This window comes from Cyclopterus lumpus, chromosome 1 (genome assembly GCF_009769545.1).
Source record: "Cyclopterus lumpus isolate fCycLum1 chromosome 1, fCycLum1.pri, whole genome shotgun sequence".
In the NCBI taxonomy this organism is placed as follows: Eukaryota; Metazoa; Chordata; class Actinopteri; order Perciformes; family Cyclopteridae; genus Cyclopterus; species Cyclopterus lumpus.
In genome coordinates, this window is record NC_046966.1 from 12,036,642 (window position 1) to 12,056,689 (window position 20,048).

A 20,048-nucleotide genomic window follows, 5' to 3' on the forward strand; every position below is an offset into this window, starting at 1 on the left:
CATGAGAAATGGGCCATGACCAAGTTGGGGTCAGCTCTCCTCTCTCACTCTTCGCCGTCTTCCCACTCATATCCGTCTCTGTAGCTGCTGGCGGTGTCGGACCTGTTCACGGAGAGGAACCAGTTTGACATGATGTTCTCTACCCTGATGGAACTGCAGAAGCTCCACCCACCAGAGGATGAGATTCTCAATCAATACCTGGTACCTGCCATCTGCAAGGCAGCTGCCGTACTGGGAATGGTGAGTATAACTGTGTGGTTGATGTTGTAAGGATGTGTGATTGGTTACAATCACAAACAATTACAATTAACCCCTAATCTAACATTATATAAATGAAAGCTCAAATACAGCAATCTGATTGGGCCATATCGCTGACATAATAATCACAGACCAGCTATCACGTCTAATTACTCTGCACTTTCAGTATCACTGTGCAAAAAAAAAATTGGTCAGGGTTACAAGATCAATTCTTCTCACTGGGAACAAGTAACTTATACAAAGTAATAAGGTAAGCTGCTAAATCAAGCAGGAAGGCAGCAGAAATACACTAACCACTGCCTCCGCAACATCACGATTTAAACACTCTGATATGGATCTTGAAACAAGAGATTTTGTCTGCAAGAGTGAAACCTCTCCTAACTTGGAGAAAGTGGGGCAACATTCTCCATTCGACGCCAAGCAACACACCTCCGCCTAACGAGTAAAGACATGCCGAGTACTAGTCCTGCTGACGCTGGACAGTTTCTTTTTTTTCTTTCTTGGTTGCACAATAAATGGCAACATTCAAAATAATGTAAATAAAGAAGCCATATAATGAACTCAATATAATGCCAGCCTGTGAAGACAAGATATATAGGCTAGCTGCTAGTGTACGTTCCATAGCAAGCAACTGCCTAGGTATGTGCAGCCAGCACAGTAGGGCCTACTTTATTGTGATCATTAAAATTTATTGAAAACAAACTATTTCAATTAGAATGTATCTTTCATATTGCATACTTTTTTTTATAAAAGCAATAGCTCACTTTAATGCCATGGTGTTATTATAGCACAGCTAGGGGTTGTGTTTGGCCCTACATAAAGCGGAGGGATGACAACCCTGTTAACTATTGCTTGAGTGTATTAATAATCTAAATGTATATTTGTAGGACAAAGCAATAGCGGAGCCTGTTTGTCGCTTGTTGGAGACGACCCTGCGCAGCACCCACCTGCCCAGCCGAATGGGAGCTCTGCATGGATTGCTGTATGTGTTGGAGTGCGACCTGCTGGATGACACAACAAAACAGCTTTTCCCCACCGTCTCTGAGTACCTGCTGTCCAACCTCAGGGCTATCGCTCAGTGAGTAGCGTGCTCTATTCTCTCGGATGCAAAAACAGACACTAACCTCATTTCATCATCATATCATCTATTTTTTTTGTTTTAATCCAGTTTAGGGTGAGTGCAGATTACAATACGTCACGATTTGCCTTTGTCAGAAAAAACTTTTGATCTGAGACTAGGACCTAGAGTGCAGTGCAGCATTTGGCCACTATGTGCTGCCCATTACATTTCAAACTAACCGATTACTGGCCTTTTCTATTTTAATTTAATTTTGTTTTACTCACTCTGTACATCTCCTCTCTCTGTGCGCTGCAGCTGTGTGAACCTGCATAACCAGCAGCATGTGTTGGTAATGTGTGCTGTGTCCTTCTACATGATGGAGAACTACCCTCTGGATGTAGGAGCTGAGTTTATGGCTGGAATCATACAGGTAAACATTCCCTGTGTGTGTGAAATAACATGAACTTGACATGGTGATGTATGGCACCAATACATAATGGGATTCTTCAAATGTGTTAGTTTAATGCCTGATTGTGACAGAAATCAAATTCAAAATGATGGAGTTTTAATTTATTTTTTAAAGTGTTTTCTTTTTACAAACTCCACTTTTTATTTGATTTCTGCCACAATCAGTCTGTGCATTAAACTAACACATTTGACACTGATGATTATTAATTATGTTATATGCTTGTATTCCTCTTTACCCGTTAACTTATGCATCCTTTTCTTTTTCCTCTTTGTAAAAATGTCTACCTCTCTCCTGTTTTTGTCGCTGTCGTCCAGTTGTGTGGTGTGATGGTGTCTGCCAGCGAGGACTCCACTCCCTCCGTCATCTATCATTGTGTGCTGCGCGGTCTGGAGCGCCTCCTGCTGTCAGAGCAGTTGTCACGTGTGGACGGAGAAGCGCTGGTCAAACTCAGCGTGGACAGAGTCAACATGCCGTCGCCACACAGAGCCATGGCCGCCCTGGGCCTCATGCTCACGTGCATGTACACCGGTAAGAAGGGCTCTAACACAACTGATGCACCACAAATACAATGTAGCATCCTGCATTCTGCCTTAATCACCAGCATGTACTGTTTAAGAACTGGTGCTTGCATTACTGCTATTATAGCTATTGTTGTTCTCAATCCACTGCAAACTTATCATGGGGTTGAGCTAGCTGGCTAACTCACCTGCATGGGTACTCTAAATAGCAGTAGACTAGTTTATCATCAGTTAATCCTACTGGGGCATTGCTATTTAGTAATGGTTTAAACTTAAAGCTTTGCAAGCTTAACTCATTTATGTATTGCCTCAGCTTCAGTGAGGATGTGTCCCACTTATTTCCTGTACTCTCATCCTAGACTCATTCCTTTTATAATAGTATGTATAGTAACATGTAGTGGTGTCCCATTATCATATTTGACTATCCTCCATTCCAGTTACACTTTTGGCTTCTGCTGGTGTGTCCCTTTTACTGTGTCCCTCATAGCAAAGGGTGACTTAAGGGGAATGTTATGGGGCAGAACTGGGACTATCCTAATAATTCGGTAGGAATGTATTGCTTCTTTAAAGCCCACTGACATACTAACTATTTAGTTCACGCATGTTGTGCATGTCACCATTGCATGTAGCTTACAGTACACACTATTATTACAATTGTTAAAGTATCTGCCAGTTACAGCTACATCATGCACTTACTGGGAATCTTATTATGTAATACAAGTCTATTAAATCTCTCTTTACAGCATTCTACCAACCCTGTAATGATCCTTGTGACAGCATTAAACAACAAAACTGCTCGCTTTCTGCATGTGATGCGTGTATTCTATACCCTACCTCTAACCCCTACGTTGTCCCCTACTAACGCTAGCAATCCTTAGCGTATTGTCCATATGCTTACTGCCTAAATAACACTTTTTTGTTGCCAAGAGCTAGCCAGCAAATCCCGGCTCTTGAAAATGCAAACTGAGATATAACTTCTGTCATACCTCTCTTCATGTGCAGTACAGCAAAGCAAGCTGCAACACATTCAGGCCATGGGAGAGGGTAATCTAGGATGTAATGTACCCAGGAAACATGGCATTGAAAATCTCTCCTAATACTTTAAGCACCAGTCACTTACAGAAAACCTCCTTCTTAAGAAGGTGATTTGACTAAAGGTAACGCCCAGAATTCACCCATCTTCTGTTCGAGGTCGACTAAATTCTGATCTGAATCTTGTGATATCAGTGCCCACTCTAACGTCTCCCCCACTGGTTCAACCGGTGCCACCCCCACCCCCCCTCTCGTCCTCTCAGCGGTGCTTGCGTCGGGTTCAGACGTGACAGGGGTTAGAGGTCAGGTTGACTCTGCCGTAGCAGAGGCGGTGGGCGTCACGGCAGGTCATGTTGGTTTCTCCTCAGGAAAAGAGAAAGCCAGCCCCGCCAGTCGCCCCCACTCTGACCCTCAGGCCCCAGACAGCGAGTCGATCATTGTTGCCATGGAGAGGGTCTCTGTGCTCTTCGACAGGTAACACACACACACACACACACTCAAACTCTCCAGTGTACAAGTAATGCACATAGTTTGATTAATATTAAAACACAGACTTGCAACTTCTTTCACTCATCTTTGACCTCTGTCAGTTTGTGGTGTCCAAAACAATACGTTTGGACAACAGTAGCAACACTTGTTTTGTTTACCATCATTATTTGCTCTTCTGGGGTTTCCTGTTTGCAGGATCCGGAAAGGTTTCCCCAGTGAGGCTCGGGTGGTGTCCAGGATTCTGCCCCAGTTTCTGGACGACTTCTTCCCACCACAGGACGTCATGAACAAGGTCATCGGAGAGTTCCTGTCCAATCAGCAACCGTACCCACAATTTATGGCCGCTGTCGTCTACAAGGTCAGCAGCAGGACATGATAATGATCGCTCTATCATTATCAATGCATTTTAAGCCAAACAACAAAAAACGTAATAATATTCTGTATATGAGGTTCACCCAAATCAAATTATTCATTAACTTGTCCATTAATCCAATTCTTTGGCCACAGAAATGCTGGAAAGTTGGCTTCTTGTAAAGAGAATTACAAAGAATTTGACTGAAGTGCAGTCTCAGTAAAGTTGTTACTAGGTACCTTTTTAGTTTTGACCGCTCCAGCTTTGTTGTCCAATCAGACAATGTGTTGTCAAGACAACAAGCGGGAGCAAAGCGTGCTTTCCAGTTGTTGTTCAGGGATTTAAAATAAAGATTAAATGATATCTCTGCAATTATTAGGTTTTTCAGTAGAACAATATATGCAGGAGCATGGTTCTTATATTTACATAGAAGTTATACATAAAGAAAACAAATATTGTTCAAAAATCTAATTTGGACAGATTGTTTTGGTAGTCATCTAAATATATTTGTCTCTGTCTAAGTTCTTCCTTTTCCTCCCCCTCTCTCTGCACCCACCTCCAGGTTTTCCAGACCCTCCATGCCACAGGCCAGTCTTCTATGGTGCGAGACTGGGTGCTACTCTCCTTGTCCAACTTCACTCAGAGGACACCAGTGGCCATGGCCATGTGGAGCCTCTCCTGTTTCTTTGTCTCTGCTTCCACCTCCCAGTGGATCTCTGCCCTGTATCCTTCATGAATCCCATTAGCAGGACTGTGCCTGGGTTGTGTATATATACTGTATGTGGGGAAGTCGCAGGAAAGTGTAAATCTACAGATTATGGTGTTGTCTGTTGTCCTTAACCTGCTTTCAAACCAGACTGCCACACGTGATCAGCCGAATGGGCTCCAGTGAGGTGGTGGATGTCAACCTGTTCTGCCTGGTGGCCATGGATTTCTACCGGCACCAGATTGATGAGGAGCTGGACCGGAGGGCTTTCCAGTCTGTCTTTGAGACCGTGGCCTCGCCAGGCAGCCCCTATTACCAGCTGCTGGGCTGTCTGCAGTCAATCCACCAGGATACATCACTCTGAGGGCGATGAACTGGGAAGGACATGAATGCACAAAGAGAGGCAGGGGAATGGAGCACAGGGAGAAAAGTGGATTAGAGTGAGAAATGTAGTAGAGCGAGAAATTAGATAGCCATGTCGTACACGTCCTCGAGTTGCAATGAAGGGGAGGAACAGCATGTTTCATTAGAAAATCTACTGTAGCCTCACCCCTTTCCCTCCTTTACACTGATGTGAAATGAGTAGAACTACTGGAGGCACCGTGATGAATTCAGTGGAGTGAGCATTATGATTATTAGGGCGAATGTCTGAAGAGTGCACCTACATGAAGGACACTGGCTGCCAAACCTCCAGACTGTGGCTCTTCCACAGACTATTCCTTGAGATTAATGACAGCACCTTGAACACCTACCCAGCACCTTGATTAGAAACGTATAAAAAAATTAAAAAAACATAAATCAAACAAACATTGGATTTGTTTATTTTCCTCTGAGGACTTGCTTGAGTATTGTGATGTCAGTAAAGTAAAATAGAGAAGAAAAAAAAAAAACTAGGAAATGCAAAGTATTTACTATATATAAAGTTTCAATGCATCTATTTTTCAGTGCGTTCTGTTTAAAGATGTCTTCAGGTCTGTTTAGGACAGTGGGCTCTGAAATGCCTGCTTGTCAATAATTAGTATCTTTGAAGACCTTTTTTATATTTAAGTTACTAGTGTTCTCTCTGATGCACATAAGTTAAATAGTAAATATTTTATGTGTAAGAATGATCACTAATAGCCATAGTATTTTTTTCTTCCTTCCAATGACTGAGAACCAGAGGAAGGATGTGTGATTTGTCACTGCAGAAAGGGCAACTTGTTTGCACCATTTCAACAAGTTGTTTCTGTATCTGTGCAGTGGTCTAGACTGGATGTTATATTGAGTGGACAAAGAATTAGACGGGTATATATTTGGAGGTGTAAAAAAAAAAAGAAATCATATTCTTCTGCAAAATTAGACACTGTTTAAGGGCCCATATAACATTTAAGATGGTGAGAAATGTCGAGCAAGTAAAATACCAAAATTGCAGTGACGTCATCTTTTTTTAAAACCAGTAGCCGGGGGAGAAGCATTTCCTCTTATCGCTTATTGCTTATCTGGCTAGTCATTAATAACATTCATGTCTTGTATGCTCCCCCGTGCCCCTGAATGACTCCACGTCCATTTCTTGTATTTTTAAATTCTCAGGATGTAAAATGTGACTTTTGTTGTATGTAAATTGCAGTCATCTTTAAATGAAGTTACCTTCATACCTTTTGGGGGGGGGGGGGGGAGAGTAATTGTAAAGTTATACAAAAGCCATGGTGCATGATAAACATCCAAACTGTAAAGATGATAGACATGGACAGTAAGATCATTTTTCTTTTCTCTCTGTTTTAACACATACATGATCAGAAGACTGAAAATCTGAATCAGCAGACCGCTCTGAGAAAAGCAGAAAGCTGAGCTACGAGTATTTTATTGAAGACCTCGAGTTGCCTGGGAGTGTGCTGGGCGGCGTTACTCTGTACATACCTGCCTTAGATAAAGACTGCATATATGTATGTCCTGTACACTGAAAGCATGCTTAGCATTACTGCTATATTCTTGCATTGTCCTTAATACTGTATTTCTGTGAGTGCGGTTGCTATGACTGTTGTGTGGAAGAGATGTGACACAATCCAAAGGGAGCCTTGTAACCTTAGAGACCAACGACAGCTTTGACAAATCAACAGACGAGGAAGTGTAGAAAGGTGATGCCACGTGACAGCGGGAGTTTTCTGTTTTTGTTGCGCTTTAAATATTGTTTTGTCTCTGTTCAAGATTGGTAAATATTTAATTGTCTTTGTGCAGAATATTAAATACACCCAGCACTTAAAGATTTGGAAGTTCCTTTCATGTTGATGTTAGGCGCTTTCTTGATATGCAAAGAGTCCGACAGTGCATCAAAGTAAAAACATTAATGATTTGTATGCTTAATGTTCCCACTTTCCACCCTTCAGAGCAATGTGACTGGCTTCCTTTTGATCATGTTAAAAATAATGTCTTCACTCAATAAATGAATGACTGCAGCTGTCATTTCAATTCCATTGTGAGGCCTCCCTGTAGTAGATTAAATGGGCCGAAATGAGAGTCCTGTTTTTCCTCAGATCAACAGTGTCTTCAGTCAGTTTGAATTTGTGTTGTGAGAAAAGAAACTGAGGATGACTGAACTCGCCCCCCCACCTTTTTTGCAGTACTTACTTACAATGTTAAAGGAAATAATCCCACAACCGGATGGAGTAGACTATTCTTTTCATCCAGGCATAAGAAGAGCAAAAGACTGCCTTAGACCCCTGCAGGGGGTAATGCGATTACGCCGAATTTATTTTGTGGTTTGGGGAAATGGTCGTGGAGGTCATGTTCAACTGATTTAACATGCGTCTCTTCAAGACTTTGTTTTCTCCCCTTCAAGAACCAGCAGTTCAGAAGATAGTATGGTTATTGATTTTGGCCTACTGAAGAACCTGAGAATCGATGCAGTTTAATTTTTTCTCTTTCAATTAGTATGTTGTTGCTTGGCTTTCAAATAATACCTTTTGGCCCCTTTCTAGAAAATACAGTTTGGGAAGCACAACTGATTTATACAATGGTGGTAATAGGACATCATTATGTGATCCCCTTTAGTTTATTGTCTGGATACCCAACAGTAATACAGTAACAATATGTAGGAAAAAAAGATTGTATTTCAGTTCATGTCAATATTTTCAAGAGGTAATCACTGCATATGAGCTGTTGTTAAAAAATAAAATATTTAAAGATGTTAAAAGTGTGATGTTTGTAATATTGTATGACTTCCTTCAGGAGTTGAAAAATGCAGTTTGAACTACTATGAAGGGAAACTAGTAGAGGGTGTTTTCAGATGAAGGCGCTGCTCAGCACACAGAATCCACTGTGTCTATAACAATCAACCTGTGACGACACAGCTTTTAAAGGTTGTCCCACGCTGTGCCTCCTCTTCCTCTCTGTTAAAAAGAACAAGCTGTTGCCAGCTAACTCACCAGAAAGGCAACACATGGTCAAGCTGAGGGAACATTCTGGATTTACTAAACTGTGCATATTTTATTTGAAGCCTTTCACCAGACTTTAATCTGTAACTCTTAACAAACCTCTGACATGATTACGTTATTGCATTTTCTCCAATTTCCTTTTCTCAGCCAGGCTTTAATTTCCTTTAATAGACGCCACTGTATGATAACATATGTTGCTCTTTTTTTTTTTTTTTACAGCAACCATTAAGATGGGTCCTTCATGATTAAAAGGTATTAACAGGATTACCAGACATATGCCATATGGTTCATAAAGCACTGAGCACAGCCAGCAACTGTACAAAGGGCAACACGAACTAACACAGTGAACGTAGCAAAAAGCTGAACAGGTAACCGTTGTGAAAAGATAATCGGCTCATGTCCTGACGATGTTTAAGGATCTATATATTGCAACTTTAAATAACCTTTTGAAGCTAGAAAAGAAATGAATACATACATAACTCAACAGGTGTGGGCGCATGTGTTGTGCTGTTGTTGGTCTCCTCTCTGGTTTGAAATTACATTGCTAAAGTACATTTCTTAATGTGCTACTGGCACGAAGAAACAGCTGTTTTACTTTGAAGTGTCAGGTGCTGCTGCACCTCGCTGACTTGATGCTTTACAAGTTGTACAACTGTGTTGCTACAGTTGAAGGACTTTGACCCCCCAAAACAAGACGTGGACTCATTCCACTGTCCAGCAGTCTAGATACACCTCCCAGATAGACCACGGTGAGAGTAAATGTGCCTATATGTAGTTAAAGAACTGTAAAATACAACGTTCAAATGTATTTTCTTCATTACACTGCTTGAAGCCCCCCCCCCCCCCCCCCCCCCTGACCACCCCCCTCCGCTGCCCACTCTCCAAACACACCTCCCTCTCCTCCAGTCCTCCTCCTCTTAAGGCTACTTCGCCAGATGGTGCAGCCTTTTCTTTTGTTTACCCATCGTCTCCCAGTTTACCCAAATAGCCCTTGGTTACCAAACTATGGAAACTGCCCGAGCAGCATCGCCGCGTCGGACGCCGACACGTAAGTCGTGTTTCAATCCCCTCGAGTGAACCCCGCGGGAGCGACCATCTCTGTGGGAACATTAGAAGAGAAGCTGCATCCACCTTTTACTCGGCTATCCCCGCTTTACCACTCAGACGTAAACTGCCCAGCTGTTGCCGTTTGCCTTCTCGTTGATGGCAAAAGACAGATTTATACAATAAGACGTCCAATAATTACAACAGCGGAGCCAGGCGCCCGAGCTCGTGGCGCCGGGGTTTGACACCTGTGGAATGTGCTACTGTTGATACTTTTATTCGTGATTTCTCAAACTAACTTTTGTCAATTTATCCACATAACTGTTCGCGGTCTGACTGACAGTTCGGAAAACCAATGACTGGGTGTAGAAGTCTGTGTACACCGTCGTCACCATAGTTACAGACCGACATTCCAAAAAAACTGGATGTCGGGGGGCGGGACAAAGGGTTAAGCATGGTTGGGTGCACTCTGAACAGCGAGCCAGGGCAATACACTTTTTTTTGTAACTTTCGTGAATTGTCAGAGACAAAGCATGCACACGTCTGAATGTAGAGTGATACTACAACGTTAGTAATGTCTCTCAAAAGCGAGCATTGCAACGTAGTGCTAACGTGTCGCTCTACTAGCATGTTAAGCTAACGAAGCTAACTAACAGCTATCCTCTGCTCACGGTAACTTATTCTTTACAGTTTAGTGTTAGTGAATGTCTCAGACTATTTATGAAAAACAATAATCATTTAACTCTGACGGAAGCCACAGTCCACGTTGATAACAAGCGAAGTTAAAAGTTACCCAAAAAGTTAGCTGTTGGGTCTATCTAATTTCACCTGCATGCCTGGCAGGTACGAAAACGCCTCTTGTTTAAATAACACTCGTCCCATTGGACAGAGCGTCACTGACTCCACCCTGCATGTAAAGGAGGAAAGTGCTCTCATGACTGCCTTCTGTTGTGCTGCAGGTAACTGAGCGTGTGAATTGGAGAGAGAGAGAGAGAGTGACACCAGGATGGGAATACTACAGTAGCAAGGCTGTGCCAGAAGTGAGGAAAATCTTTCACCCCTCTGCTGCATTTAGAACCGCTACAAGTTTTTTCGTAGCAGCTTGACAGCAGAGCAGTTTGACAAGAAGACCGACCTGCCCTGCCTCCCTGCTTAAGCAGAGACCAGGAATATGTAATGACTAATTGACTCACTGAATCAATGGACAAGAGAAAGTACCTTGGTACAATGTCCAGGCAAGTGGATGCGTCATCCAAAAGACGCCCTTGTGGTGGAAGCGGGTTGCCCCAGCCTCCACCACCCTCCTCCTCTATCCAGCAGGGTCGTATCCGGGCTGTGGAGGTGGCGAGAGGAAGATCGGGGTATGGCTTTACACTGTCAGGCCAAGGTCCGTGTGTCCTCAGCTGCATCCTCAAAGGCAGCCCTGCAGACTATGTAGGTCTGCGCTCAGGAGACTACATTCTCTCCGTCAATGACATCAATGTCTCCGAGGCGTCGCATGAAGATGTGGTCAAACTGATCGGGCGCTGCTCTGGTGTCTTGAAACTGGTCATCGCTGAAGGAGAACGTCACAGGCGGCAACATCACCACCAACGCACTACCCCAAGTCGTCACCAGAGCAGCAACACAATGGCAGTATCTTACCTGGACTCATGCTCGAGTGATGATGAGTTGGATGGTTTCTATGACAACGGTGTTAATAACAACAATAACAGCAGGTCAGGCTGTGGAGCCCGTGGGGGGTGGTACAAACCCAAACTGGATTCTAAGCAGCTGGGCATCAACAGGGCAGAGAAGGTTGTGGCAGAGCTGCAGTCTGGAGGGATTTTTAACATGATCTTTGAGAACTCCAGCCAGTCCTCCAGCAGCTCAGACAAGGACAGACCAGGACCTAGCTCATCATCAAAGCCACAACCGCTGTCTGACCCAGAGTTCCCTCTGTATCAGAATGCCTCTCGTTCCCAGAGCAACCCCAACCTGCTCTCTGAGGAGGAGATGGCCCAAGTTCTGAATGACGACTCAGTCTTCCTGGAAGCAGACTTCCGTCATCTCCACCTCCAACAACACGAGCAAGAGCAAGACTTGGATGTGGGAGACTTGGGCCTAGAGCCCGGCGAGGGCATCCTCAATGTGGGCATGATTGTTGGCTATCTGGGCTCCATTGAGTTGGCTTCCATAGGGACGAGCTTAGAGAGTGACAGCCTGCAAGCCATCAGATGCAGCATGAGGCGCCTTCGGGCCGAGCAAAAGATCCACTCACTGGTTCTTATGAAGGTGAGATTGAATGTTTTGTGAACCATCTGATGATGACAAATTGTTTACTATATATTTTTAATTTAGTAAAAAGCTCAGATACGATTTGATCATACCCATTAACAGTTTGAGTGCTGGAACACTGAAAAATAAATGACAGGATTATTGTTAATAATATATATTAATATGTGTTAACTATATTCTACCAGGTCATGCATGACAGCGTGCGTCTTTGCAGTGACAGAGGTCAGGTTCTGGCCACCTATCCTGCAGAGAAACTAGCCTTCAGCGCCTGTTGTCCTGATGACCGTCGATTCTTTGGACTAGTCACAATGCAGGCCACAGATGACCACGACGACTGTCACTTCAGCAATGGAGGGGAAGAAGAGGGCAGTTTGAGGACTTCCTGTCACGTGTTCATCGTGGACCCAGATCTCTGTCACCACCAGGTACAAATAGGGAATATATTTGTAACATTACGGTGCTCTTTGGTATGGAAAAGAAAAATCACAGAAAAAAAGATGTTTAGGAAATGGGTGCAAGAACCAAAGTTATAATAAAAAGTCTCTATTTAGTATTTGTTTAAAATGCCGACCGGTTTCAACCTCTCGAGGTCTTCAATCAAGGCTGAAATAGTAGAAAAAGACTCTTTAACTTTTGGTAGTGGTGTCAACTCAACACCGTAGCTTTGCCACTGACACCAAAGCTATACTCTTTTTTTGAATACCTCCTTATAGTGGAATTTAAAAATAAAATAATTTGTTTTATTAACCAAACTAAGCAACATTTCTCAATATGCAGCAATGTAACATTTTGTCTTAACACTGAATAAACTATAAAATACCCAAATTATGATTGAAATGAGAAAATATCTTTTTATAAATAAGTAATACATTGATACAATAAATTTGATATCAAATCCTTATTGCTAATGTCTGATTATTTTGCAGAAAACCTGAAGATAATTTAATCAAGTGTCAGTGCTGCTAATCAGCCAGCCATACAGTATTAACAGCTAAATTGCATGTAATTAGAAACAGCTGGCAACAATTTTACGAGTGACGTACATTGTGGAAAATGTCGATCCCATCAGCTGACACTCCCACGGTGACTGTCGTTTCCACAGGTCCATTTAGGTGTAGCAAGGAGGTTTGGCTTTGAGTGCACCCCCGACCCAGACACAGGAGGCTGTCTGGAATTCCCTCCCAGTTCTCAGCCTCTCCTCCAGTTTGTTTCCGTCCTCTACCGGGACATGGGGGACAACATAGAGGGGGTCCGTGCCCGGGCCTTCCACGATCCAGACAACGACGCCCAGCAGAACCACAGCACCAGCAGCAACAGCGACAGCGGGATCGGCAACTTTTTACCAGAAGAGAAAAGCAACAGAGTGCTTTTAGTAGATCTCGGAGGTCCTCCAAACCACAACCACGTCTCTGGGCCACGCCACTGGGACAGCCCACCTTCATCCCAGCAGGCCTGGAGCCCCACCCTCGGAGCTGCAGCCCCTCACCCACCTCCTCCTCCTCTGCCACCTCTTAGAAATGGCCACTACCGTCACGAGCCACACCTGGCTGACCTCCCTCACCCTCACGCCGATGTCCCCAGCAGGCACTCTCGAGGAGTCCACCCACACCACTACTCACCAGGGAAGCAGGGAGGAGCTGTGGGGGGAGGAGAAAAGAGAGGGGGTGGAGGAGTAGGTACAGGGGTAGAGCCGCAACGGTGGCTTCCAGTCCATGTGCTGAGAGACTGGCGTCAGCAGCACCACCACAGCCACCTCCAAGGCCTGAGCAGCGATCAGGAGTCCTATGCCGAATCCACCGACGGATGGTCATCAGCCAACTGCAGCACCCTGCCTCCACCCATGAACAAGATCCCTGCCGACCGCTACCGGGCCCCGCTGGCCCCCGGGGACCACCTGCCACCACCTGGAGGGAGTCAACCTCTCCCTCCACAGCCCCACTCCCACACCCACCGGCTGGCTGTACAGAAAGAGGAGTGGGCAAAGAAGCTATTCGGTGCCGGGGAGAGAGCTGGAGCAGAGAGAGGAGAACGAGGGAAGAAACGAGGGAATGCAAAAGAGAGAGAGAAAAAGGTACGTTTTTGATCAAAAACATTAACATGACCTAACAAGTAATACCCTCAATGTTGTTTTTTTCATGCTGATCACGTATTTTATTCATTTGTAGTCCACATGTTCAGCCCATTCTTACAATACTGCATTCATTAATGTGTTATGCTGTGTCAGTTTGTGGGCGGTGGGCTTTTAGAAGAGTTGTGTTAAAACTGACCATGAGATGAGAAGCTCCGTCAGCTGGTAGCTTCCCCCATCACACACCCCTGCTGTGGAAATTTACTCTGACTAGAGTGTATCCAAGACTACAGTTTATTGAGGCTATAAATCCATCTGTTTTCATCCTGCTGCGCTCCATAGCATTCTCAACCTCTTCACCTCAAGACCTCGCATTTTACCCATTCGGTCCTTGAAGGAGGTTTCGCTTTCACTCGGAAAAGTACAACTTTTTAGTGGTTTTGAAAGTTGTGATGAACCTTGTTCACTCCACCAGTATAGCACTATCCCTTTACTATATTGAATAATGTGAGCACAGCTGGCTCTCTACCCAGAGTTGGTACAAGTAGATTGATAAGTTATTTATCCCCACTGCTCCAGTATCAGATCATGTATTATGCACTAGCCAGACATCTGCCTTCACCTGAAAACCACCTGTTTCCCACCGTCATGAGACTCTTGCAGCACAGCAGGCTTTCAAAGTCATCATAAAGAGTTAGTTAGTTTAGTGTTTGTTTGATTTAGTTCAATCATTTGTTTGCTTGCATATGAATATTAAATAGATTTAACCACATGGTTACATTAGTAAAGGGACAAGTAAATGAAAGCTTCCAATTAAGATTAACTTACAGTTAATGGGGGTTAATATCAGTTAAATATTGACTGATATATTGAGATATATTGGGAGAAGACATTAACAGTTCATTATTGACTGGCTGTTTATTGTTTCCAAACAATATATATATATATATATATATATATATATATATATATATATATATATATATATATATATATCTCCAGCCTGACTGGATTCCATAGACTCTTGGTTCCTTGATAGAAAAGGAGGCTGGTGCTTCCCCCCCAGTCATACTTGTGGTGGACAGGGTCCCAGGGGACAATCAGAGGAAGTGTTTACGAGGCCAGGTCCAGCGTAGAGGCTGACAGTGACAGGAAGGTGGATGTTAACCCCTCTGAACAATGTCCTCGGACTGGAGACAAAGCCATGATTACAGTCAGAATACAATGCTGATCCAGGTGTGACAAATGGAGCTTTGCTGTATTGATGTAGCAGTTCTTCTGTATATCATAAGAAACACTTAATTATTTAAGTATGAGCACTGACTTTATACTTGTAAATGGGTGATGCACAGTGTTGTGCATATAAATAGATGTTAAGTGTTTGCCACCTGGAGGCACTGTTTCACTATCTAAACCTCTATAAGCCTCCTGCACTCTCATGAATGTCCATGGGAAACTAATTTAGGTTTTCATTAAAAAAGCTATACATTAATTTTGGTACCTGAATCCCATTTGTCCACAACGCAAACATGTTTTTGATCTATTTACATGAAAGAAAACTGACATTTGACTAACTTATTGTGGAATTAAGTTAATTAAAGAACATTTGACTCCACATATTTACATGCAACAGTCCTGTCTATTATTTATTGTTATCTGTCCAGCTTTGTTGCCCTTGTCCCTAGCTATTATTTATATGTACTAAGTACATTATTCAAGTCAATACAGCTCGGCCAATAAAGCTGATTCTGAATTAAAGCCTTTGAATATGCTAATACAGACACAAACAGGCACTTGAATCCTGCCTCTTGAAATGTGATACAGTGATTGTTATGATTACATTTTTATGTATTGTGGAATTAAAGTAATCATTGTGTGACTTTAAGGCTTTGGGACATTTCAGCCAGTTATACTGCAGTTGTGTTATTTTTACAAGGAATAAGTGTTTGTTTTTTATGTTGACAGCTGTGCTGTTGTAAACAGGAAGGACGCCTCTTTTCTGTGTCATTGTGTGTGTGTGTGTGTGTGTGTGTGTGTGTGTGTGTGTTCGTTCTTGTGTGCGACTGGGGTACAAGATCATCTGCACAGATAAGAGCTGTGAGTTTTCCACTAAAATGTAGTCTTTCAGATGTTTCCCTGTCAAAGCTCTTGTGCAGCCACACTCAAAACAATCACTGAGTCAAATTAACACTTTATCATTTCCTTTTTAATCCAAATCTCATAAAACCTTTTGATGACTTTGTGCTTCATTGCGATTACAAACAAGACTTGTTTTAACAAGTTTATCTGACCAGGTGAAACAGAAGTCAAGTGAGCATGTTTGTGTCCACATACAGTATGTAAGTGTTCAAATCTGTTTTATTGAACACTCACACACAGACACACAGACACCGGGCTGCCTCCGTATCCAGGCAACGCCATTGGCCATCTCCTGATGGAACGCCGACTAGACCTGCTTCTAATCAGCCAGTCAGATTCAACATGTGTCACAGTTTGGCCTCTAGAGCCTGTCAGCATGGATTAATTACTCATTAGTCAGCTGGGGTTCACTGACATATGCACTTGGCACGGTATGAGGAGATTCACTAAATGCCATTTGAAAGAGGGAAGGAAATCTGGATTTTTCCGTTGTCTCTCAAGAAGAATGGACAACAGATGTTAAACGGCTAATTGTAGACTTGTGAAAGCAACGCAAGGCTTCGCTGCTTCTTCTCTTTGGTTTACAGCGGTACTCAGTGTGGTTACATCATTTTCAGATGGCTTTGGTCAATAAATCTTGATCACCCTGTGACTTATTTTCTCATGGGCTCATTTTATGCTGCTGTTTATGGCACCATCTAACAGCTGGCAAGTCATTACTTCACTCCAGTTAGTTACAACATTTCTGCACCATCTTGATTATTCTTTTTATATATTATTATTAAGTGGAAGTTAGTGAATACTAATAAACCCACCTAAAAACATAATGCAATCCAATTCAAGAGCACAACATACTACCTCCTCAGATACAGCTCTATAAGTGTTGTTGTCGTTACGTCCACCCTGTTTGTGTGTCGGTGTGTGTTTCTCTGTGCTTTGGCTGAGGGGGTTGACTAAAGAACTGTCTGGTAGCGCGAGCAACAGGACTGTACACGCCTGCACATAACATGTGGAATTTAACATTTAAGTGGAAAAAGAGAAACCCTTCTTGACTAGACATGCAAGTGTGACAGAAGAAAGCTTCAAGCAAACTGCACAAATCTCTTTCTGTCAGCTTCTGTGTAATACTGTCTGCATGCTGTCTTTATTTCAATTAGAAATGTCTTTTACTATAATATCTGTCCCACCATACACAAACACAGACACAGCAACCAGTGTTAGCGGTTTGATACTAAATTATTTAGTGTTTACTTTACATATTTACTATTTTAAGTTAAAGTTTCCATATTATAAGATGTTTAAGGATGATACTTATGCTAATATTAATGTGATAATAATATATTGTTCACTAGACCTTAAAAAAAAGAAGTAAACCCATAACATAATTATTTTTATTGTTAAACATAATTATTATTAAGTACAGTGACCTGGATATCTACTGAAGGGCTACAACATTTTACGATCAGAAATAAACCTTATTTGTCTGAAACTGCAATTGAGTAAATTTTCAACCCAAAATATTTCTTGGGCATTTCTGTGCTAAAGTTCCATGTTACTGATCATCAAACATATAAATCGGTTCTGATTTATCGGCTATTAGCTAATATCAGCCAATATGTTGGCTGCTTTTTAAGTCTTATATTTCTTTACTGTCATGTGATCGTTTGCTAATTAAAGTGATGAGTGACAGAAGGTTTGAGGAGAGAGAGGGTGATGGATGGCCTGCGATAGCTCAGACCAGCTAGGAAGCTTCATCCATCAGTTTTGTTTCAGTATTTCAAGTCAAATAGGTATTGTTTTCTGCTTCTTTAGACTCATTCAGTTATATACATTCACACCATTACAGCCTATCGTTTGCGGTTTCCTGGTCAAGGGATTAGGATGAGCAACCTTGTCTTGACTTCACGGCTACTGCCACCTCCGCCTGTATGTACTTTAGTGAACTGAACATTTGTATATTTTCTCTCCTCAGGGTGGTCGGTTCAGAGGTCTCACCATGGGCTTCCCTCCTCTCCCCCAACGCTCCTCAGCCAGACGCTCCTTTGGACGCTCTAAACGTCTCAGCATGGCCCGCTCTCTGGATGACCTGGAGGTAGGAGCTTAAGCACACGCACACGCACGCACGCACATGCACGCACACACACACCCATACACACACAGATACAGTATAGTACTTACATCTGCCAACAAAGTGAGTGTTATTAGTGTGTTAGCGCAAGCTCAGACCTTTGTATAATTGTCACATTTGAGCCACACCAGCACCATCCATCTCTAATAATAGCAGCTCATGCGCATCATACATCTTCACATGGCACACTGAGCCCTCTTCTCATATCACCATGGCAACATACACACAGTCATGGACAGAACCAGTGTATTGAAAGAGCCAACAGACATTTGCAGGCTGGTATTTATCTGGACTATGACTGCAGTGAGGCTTTAACAGCATTTCTTAACATTAACTGAGGTTACTATTTGATGTATCTATCAATTTAGCTGCTGAAGTATTTTATATTCTGCTCACTGGGGGCAGTATGGCTACACTACTGCAATAATCATTTTAGCTGCAATAAATGTCCTGGTATCCAGTCATTTGACAGCCATGAGTTTTGCAATTACAATATGCCTATTTAGTACAGCATTTTCTAAAGGGGAAGTCTGCTGTGGCTGCTCTAGTACTCAGGCAGGAACGATACAAAAGACTGCTGACATGCAGACATGCTGTTATGGCTACCACTGTAAATGGCCTTTAGACAAGGTTATATCCAAGGTTATATCCATATTCATTGTGTTTTAGTATACATGGCATTGCATTTTTGCTATTGTTGTCATCTTTATTTCTCTTAAAGTGAGTGAAAGACAGTTACTTTACTGGCTACTAGGTAATAATATTCTACATTTACATTCAACTAAAGTGGAACCTGCTGACCACAATTCATAACTGTAGTTTTGGTCCTATAAGATAGAGATCAGAAGAAAGCTAAATGTTTCCGCCGTTTAGTGGCTACGGAGGCTCCATGGGAGCAGATAAGCACATCCCTTACTGTCGTTTCAGTTGTATTTTTATTTTTTATATACATTTTCTGCATTTTTCCTTTTATTGGACAGCCCAGTTGAGAGAGACGTCGAAACATTTGTGAGACTGGGAGTTACATGCTCCATACATCCTTGGCTGGATTCAAATTAGAGATGTTGTTTCTTAAACTATTAAATCCTTTTTGTTTTAGTTAAAGCAGCTGTGTACGTTTTTTTAATGATAAAATCTAATAAAATTATTCGTAGGAAAAAATCAATTTGCAGGTCACTTGGCAGGAATTGGGTTTCACTTTGCATTCTGCTGTGTGAATATCCTTGTTGTACTATCAGTCACCACCCAAAAATTAATTTTCTTTTAATTATGACACAGATAAATAAAGAAAAAAAAGATTCATCATCAGGTGGTGACATCGGAAGTACCAGTGCATTCAGACATTTGAATTGCCCACCATTGTGTGTGTTTCATACAAGAGTAGATATTTCTCTGTGCCACTGCCAGACCATCTCATGCCAGGGTTCCCCCCCCCCCCCTCTATTATACCTTTTTCTTCCGGTCGTTAGGCCTTTTTTCTCTTGCTTCTTATGCGGTAATGTCCACAAACAGAAAGGGCTTTGTATATATATAGAGAGAGAGAGAGAGAGAGGGAGAGAGAAAGAGGGATAGAGAGGGATAGAGAGGGATAGAGATGTGGGGGGGTAATGGGGTTCGAAGTGTTAGCCTGAAATTCTAATGAGCTCTGATGAGCAACAAACTGACATTCCCCTCGTTAGTGAGGCTTCAACACAAAAGCACAGAGTATATAGACCACATGCACACCAAACGCACACGCCTAGGACGATTACACTATAATTCCTTAGACACACACATATACACGCACACACACGGTTCTCATCCATTCTCATTAGCTGTGCCATTGAAGCTTCTATGGTAGCTTATGCTGTGGTTGAAGTGTTTGTGTGCAGAGTACTGCATGTATGTGTGACTGCCTGAGCTTGAGGCTTGCAGCTTGTCTTGTGATGGGTCTGATTGTAACCCCTACACACACACACACACACACACACACAGACAATGTCTTATGACGGCACTGAGAGGAAGGAAGACGCTGTGTGTGTCTGGATTTCAGTTGTGATGTAAAAGCTGTTAAAAAAAATATCTGCTCAACTTTTAAAAGTACTAATGTTTAAAACCA

General features: G+C 42.6%; 2 protein-coding genes across 12 annotated transcripts in view; both read left to right on the forward strand.

Moving 5' to 3' along the window:
* htt (huntingtin) overlaps positions 1–7,334 on the forward strand; it is a 33,674-nt gene extending 26,340 nt beyond the window's left edge. For 2 of the 7 annotated variants that reach the window (XM_034546109.1, XM_034546117.1), the window contains exons 59-66: positions 85–240; positions 1,146–1,336; positions 1,634–1,748; positions 2,102–2,315; positions 3,601–3,811; positions 4,022–4,184; positions 4,741–4,901; positions 5,035–7,334. In XM_034546109.1, the coding sequence (XP_034402000.1) occupies positions 85–240; positions 1,146–1,336; positions 1,634–1,748; positions 2,102–2,315; positions 3,601–3,811; positions 4,022–4,184; positions 4,741–4,901; positions 5,035–5,248 (1,425 nt within the window). In that variant the 3' untranslated portion in view covers positions 5,249–7,334. The other 5 variants (XM_034546127.1, XM_034546133.1, XR_004610203.1 and 2 more) reach the window with 4 other exon arrangements.
* A 1,887-nt stretch (positions 7,335–9,221) lies between these two features.
* Positions 9,222–20,048, forward strand: part of rgs12b (regulator of G protein signaling 12b) — a 38,435-nt gene continuing 27,608 nt past the window's right edge. For 4 of the 5 annotated variants that reach the window (XM_034534446.1, XM_034534461.1, XM_034534469.1 and 1 more), the window contains exons 1-5: positions 9,222–9,342; positions 10,298–11,612; positions 11,801–12,040; positions 12,718–13,686; positions 17,795–17,914. In XM_034534446.1, coding sequence (XP_034390337.1) covers positions 10,539–11,612; positions 11,801–12,040; positions 12,718–13,686; positions 17,795–17,914 — 2,403 coding nt within the window. In that variant the 5' untranslated portion in view covers positions 9,222–9,342; positions 10,298–10,538. Of the gene's footprint in view, positions 9,343–9,785; positions 10,011–10,297; positions 11,613–11,800; positions 12,041–12,717; positions 13,687–17,794; positions 17,915–20,048 lie in introns of those variants that run through there. The other variant, XM_034534453.1, reaches the window with a different exon arrangement.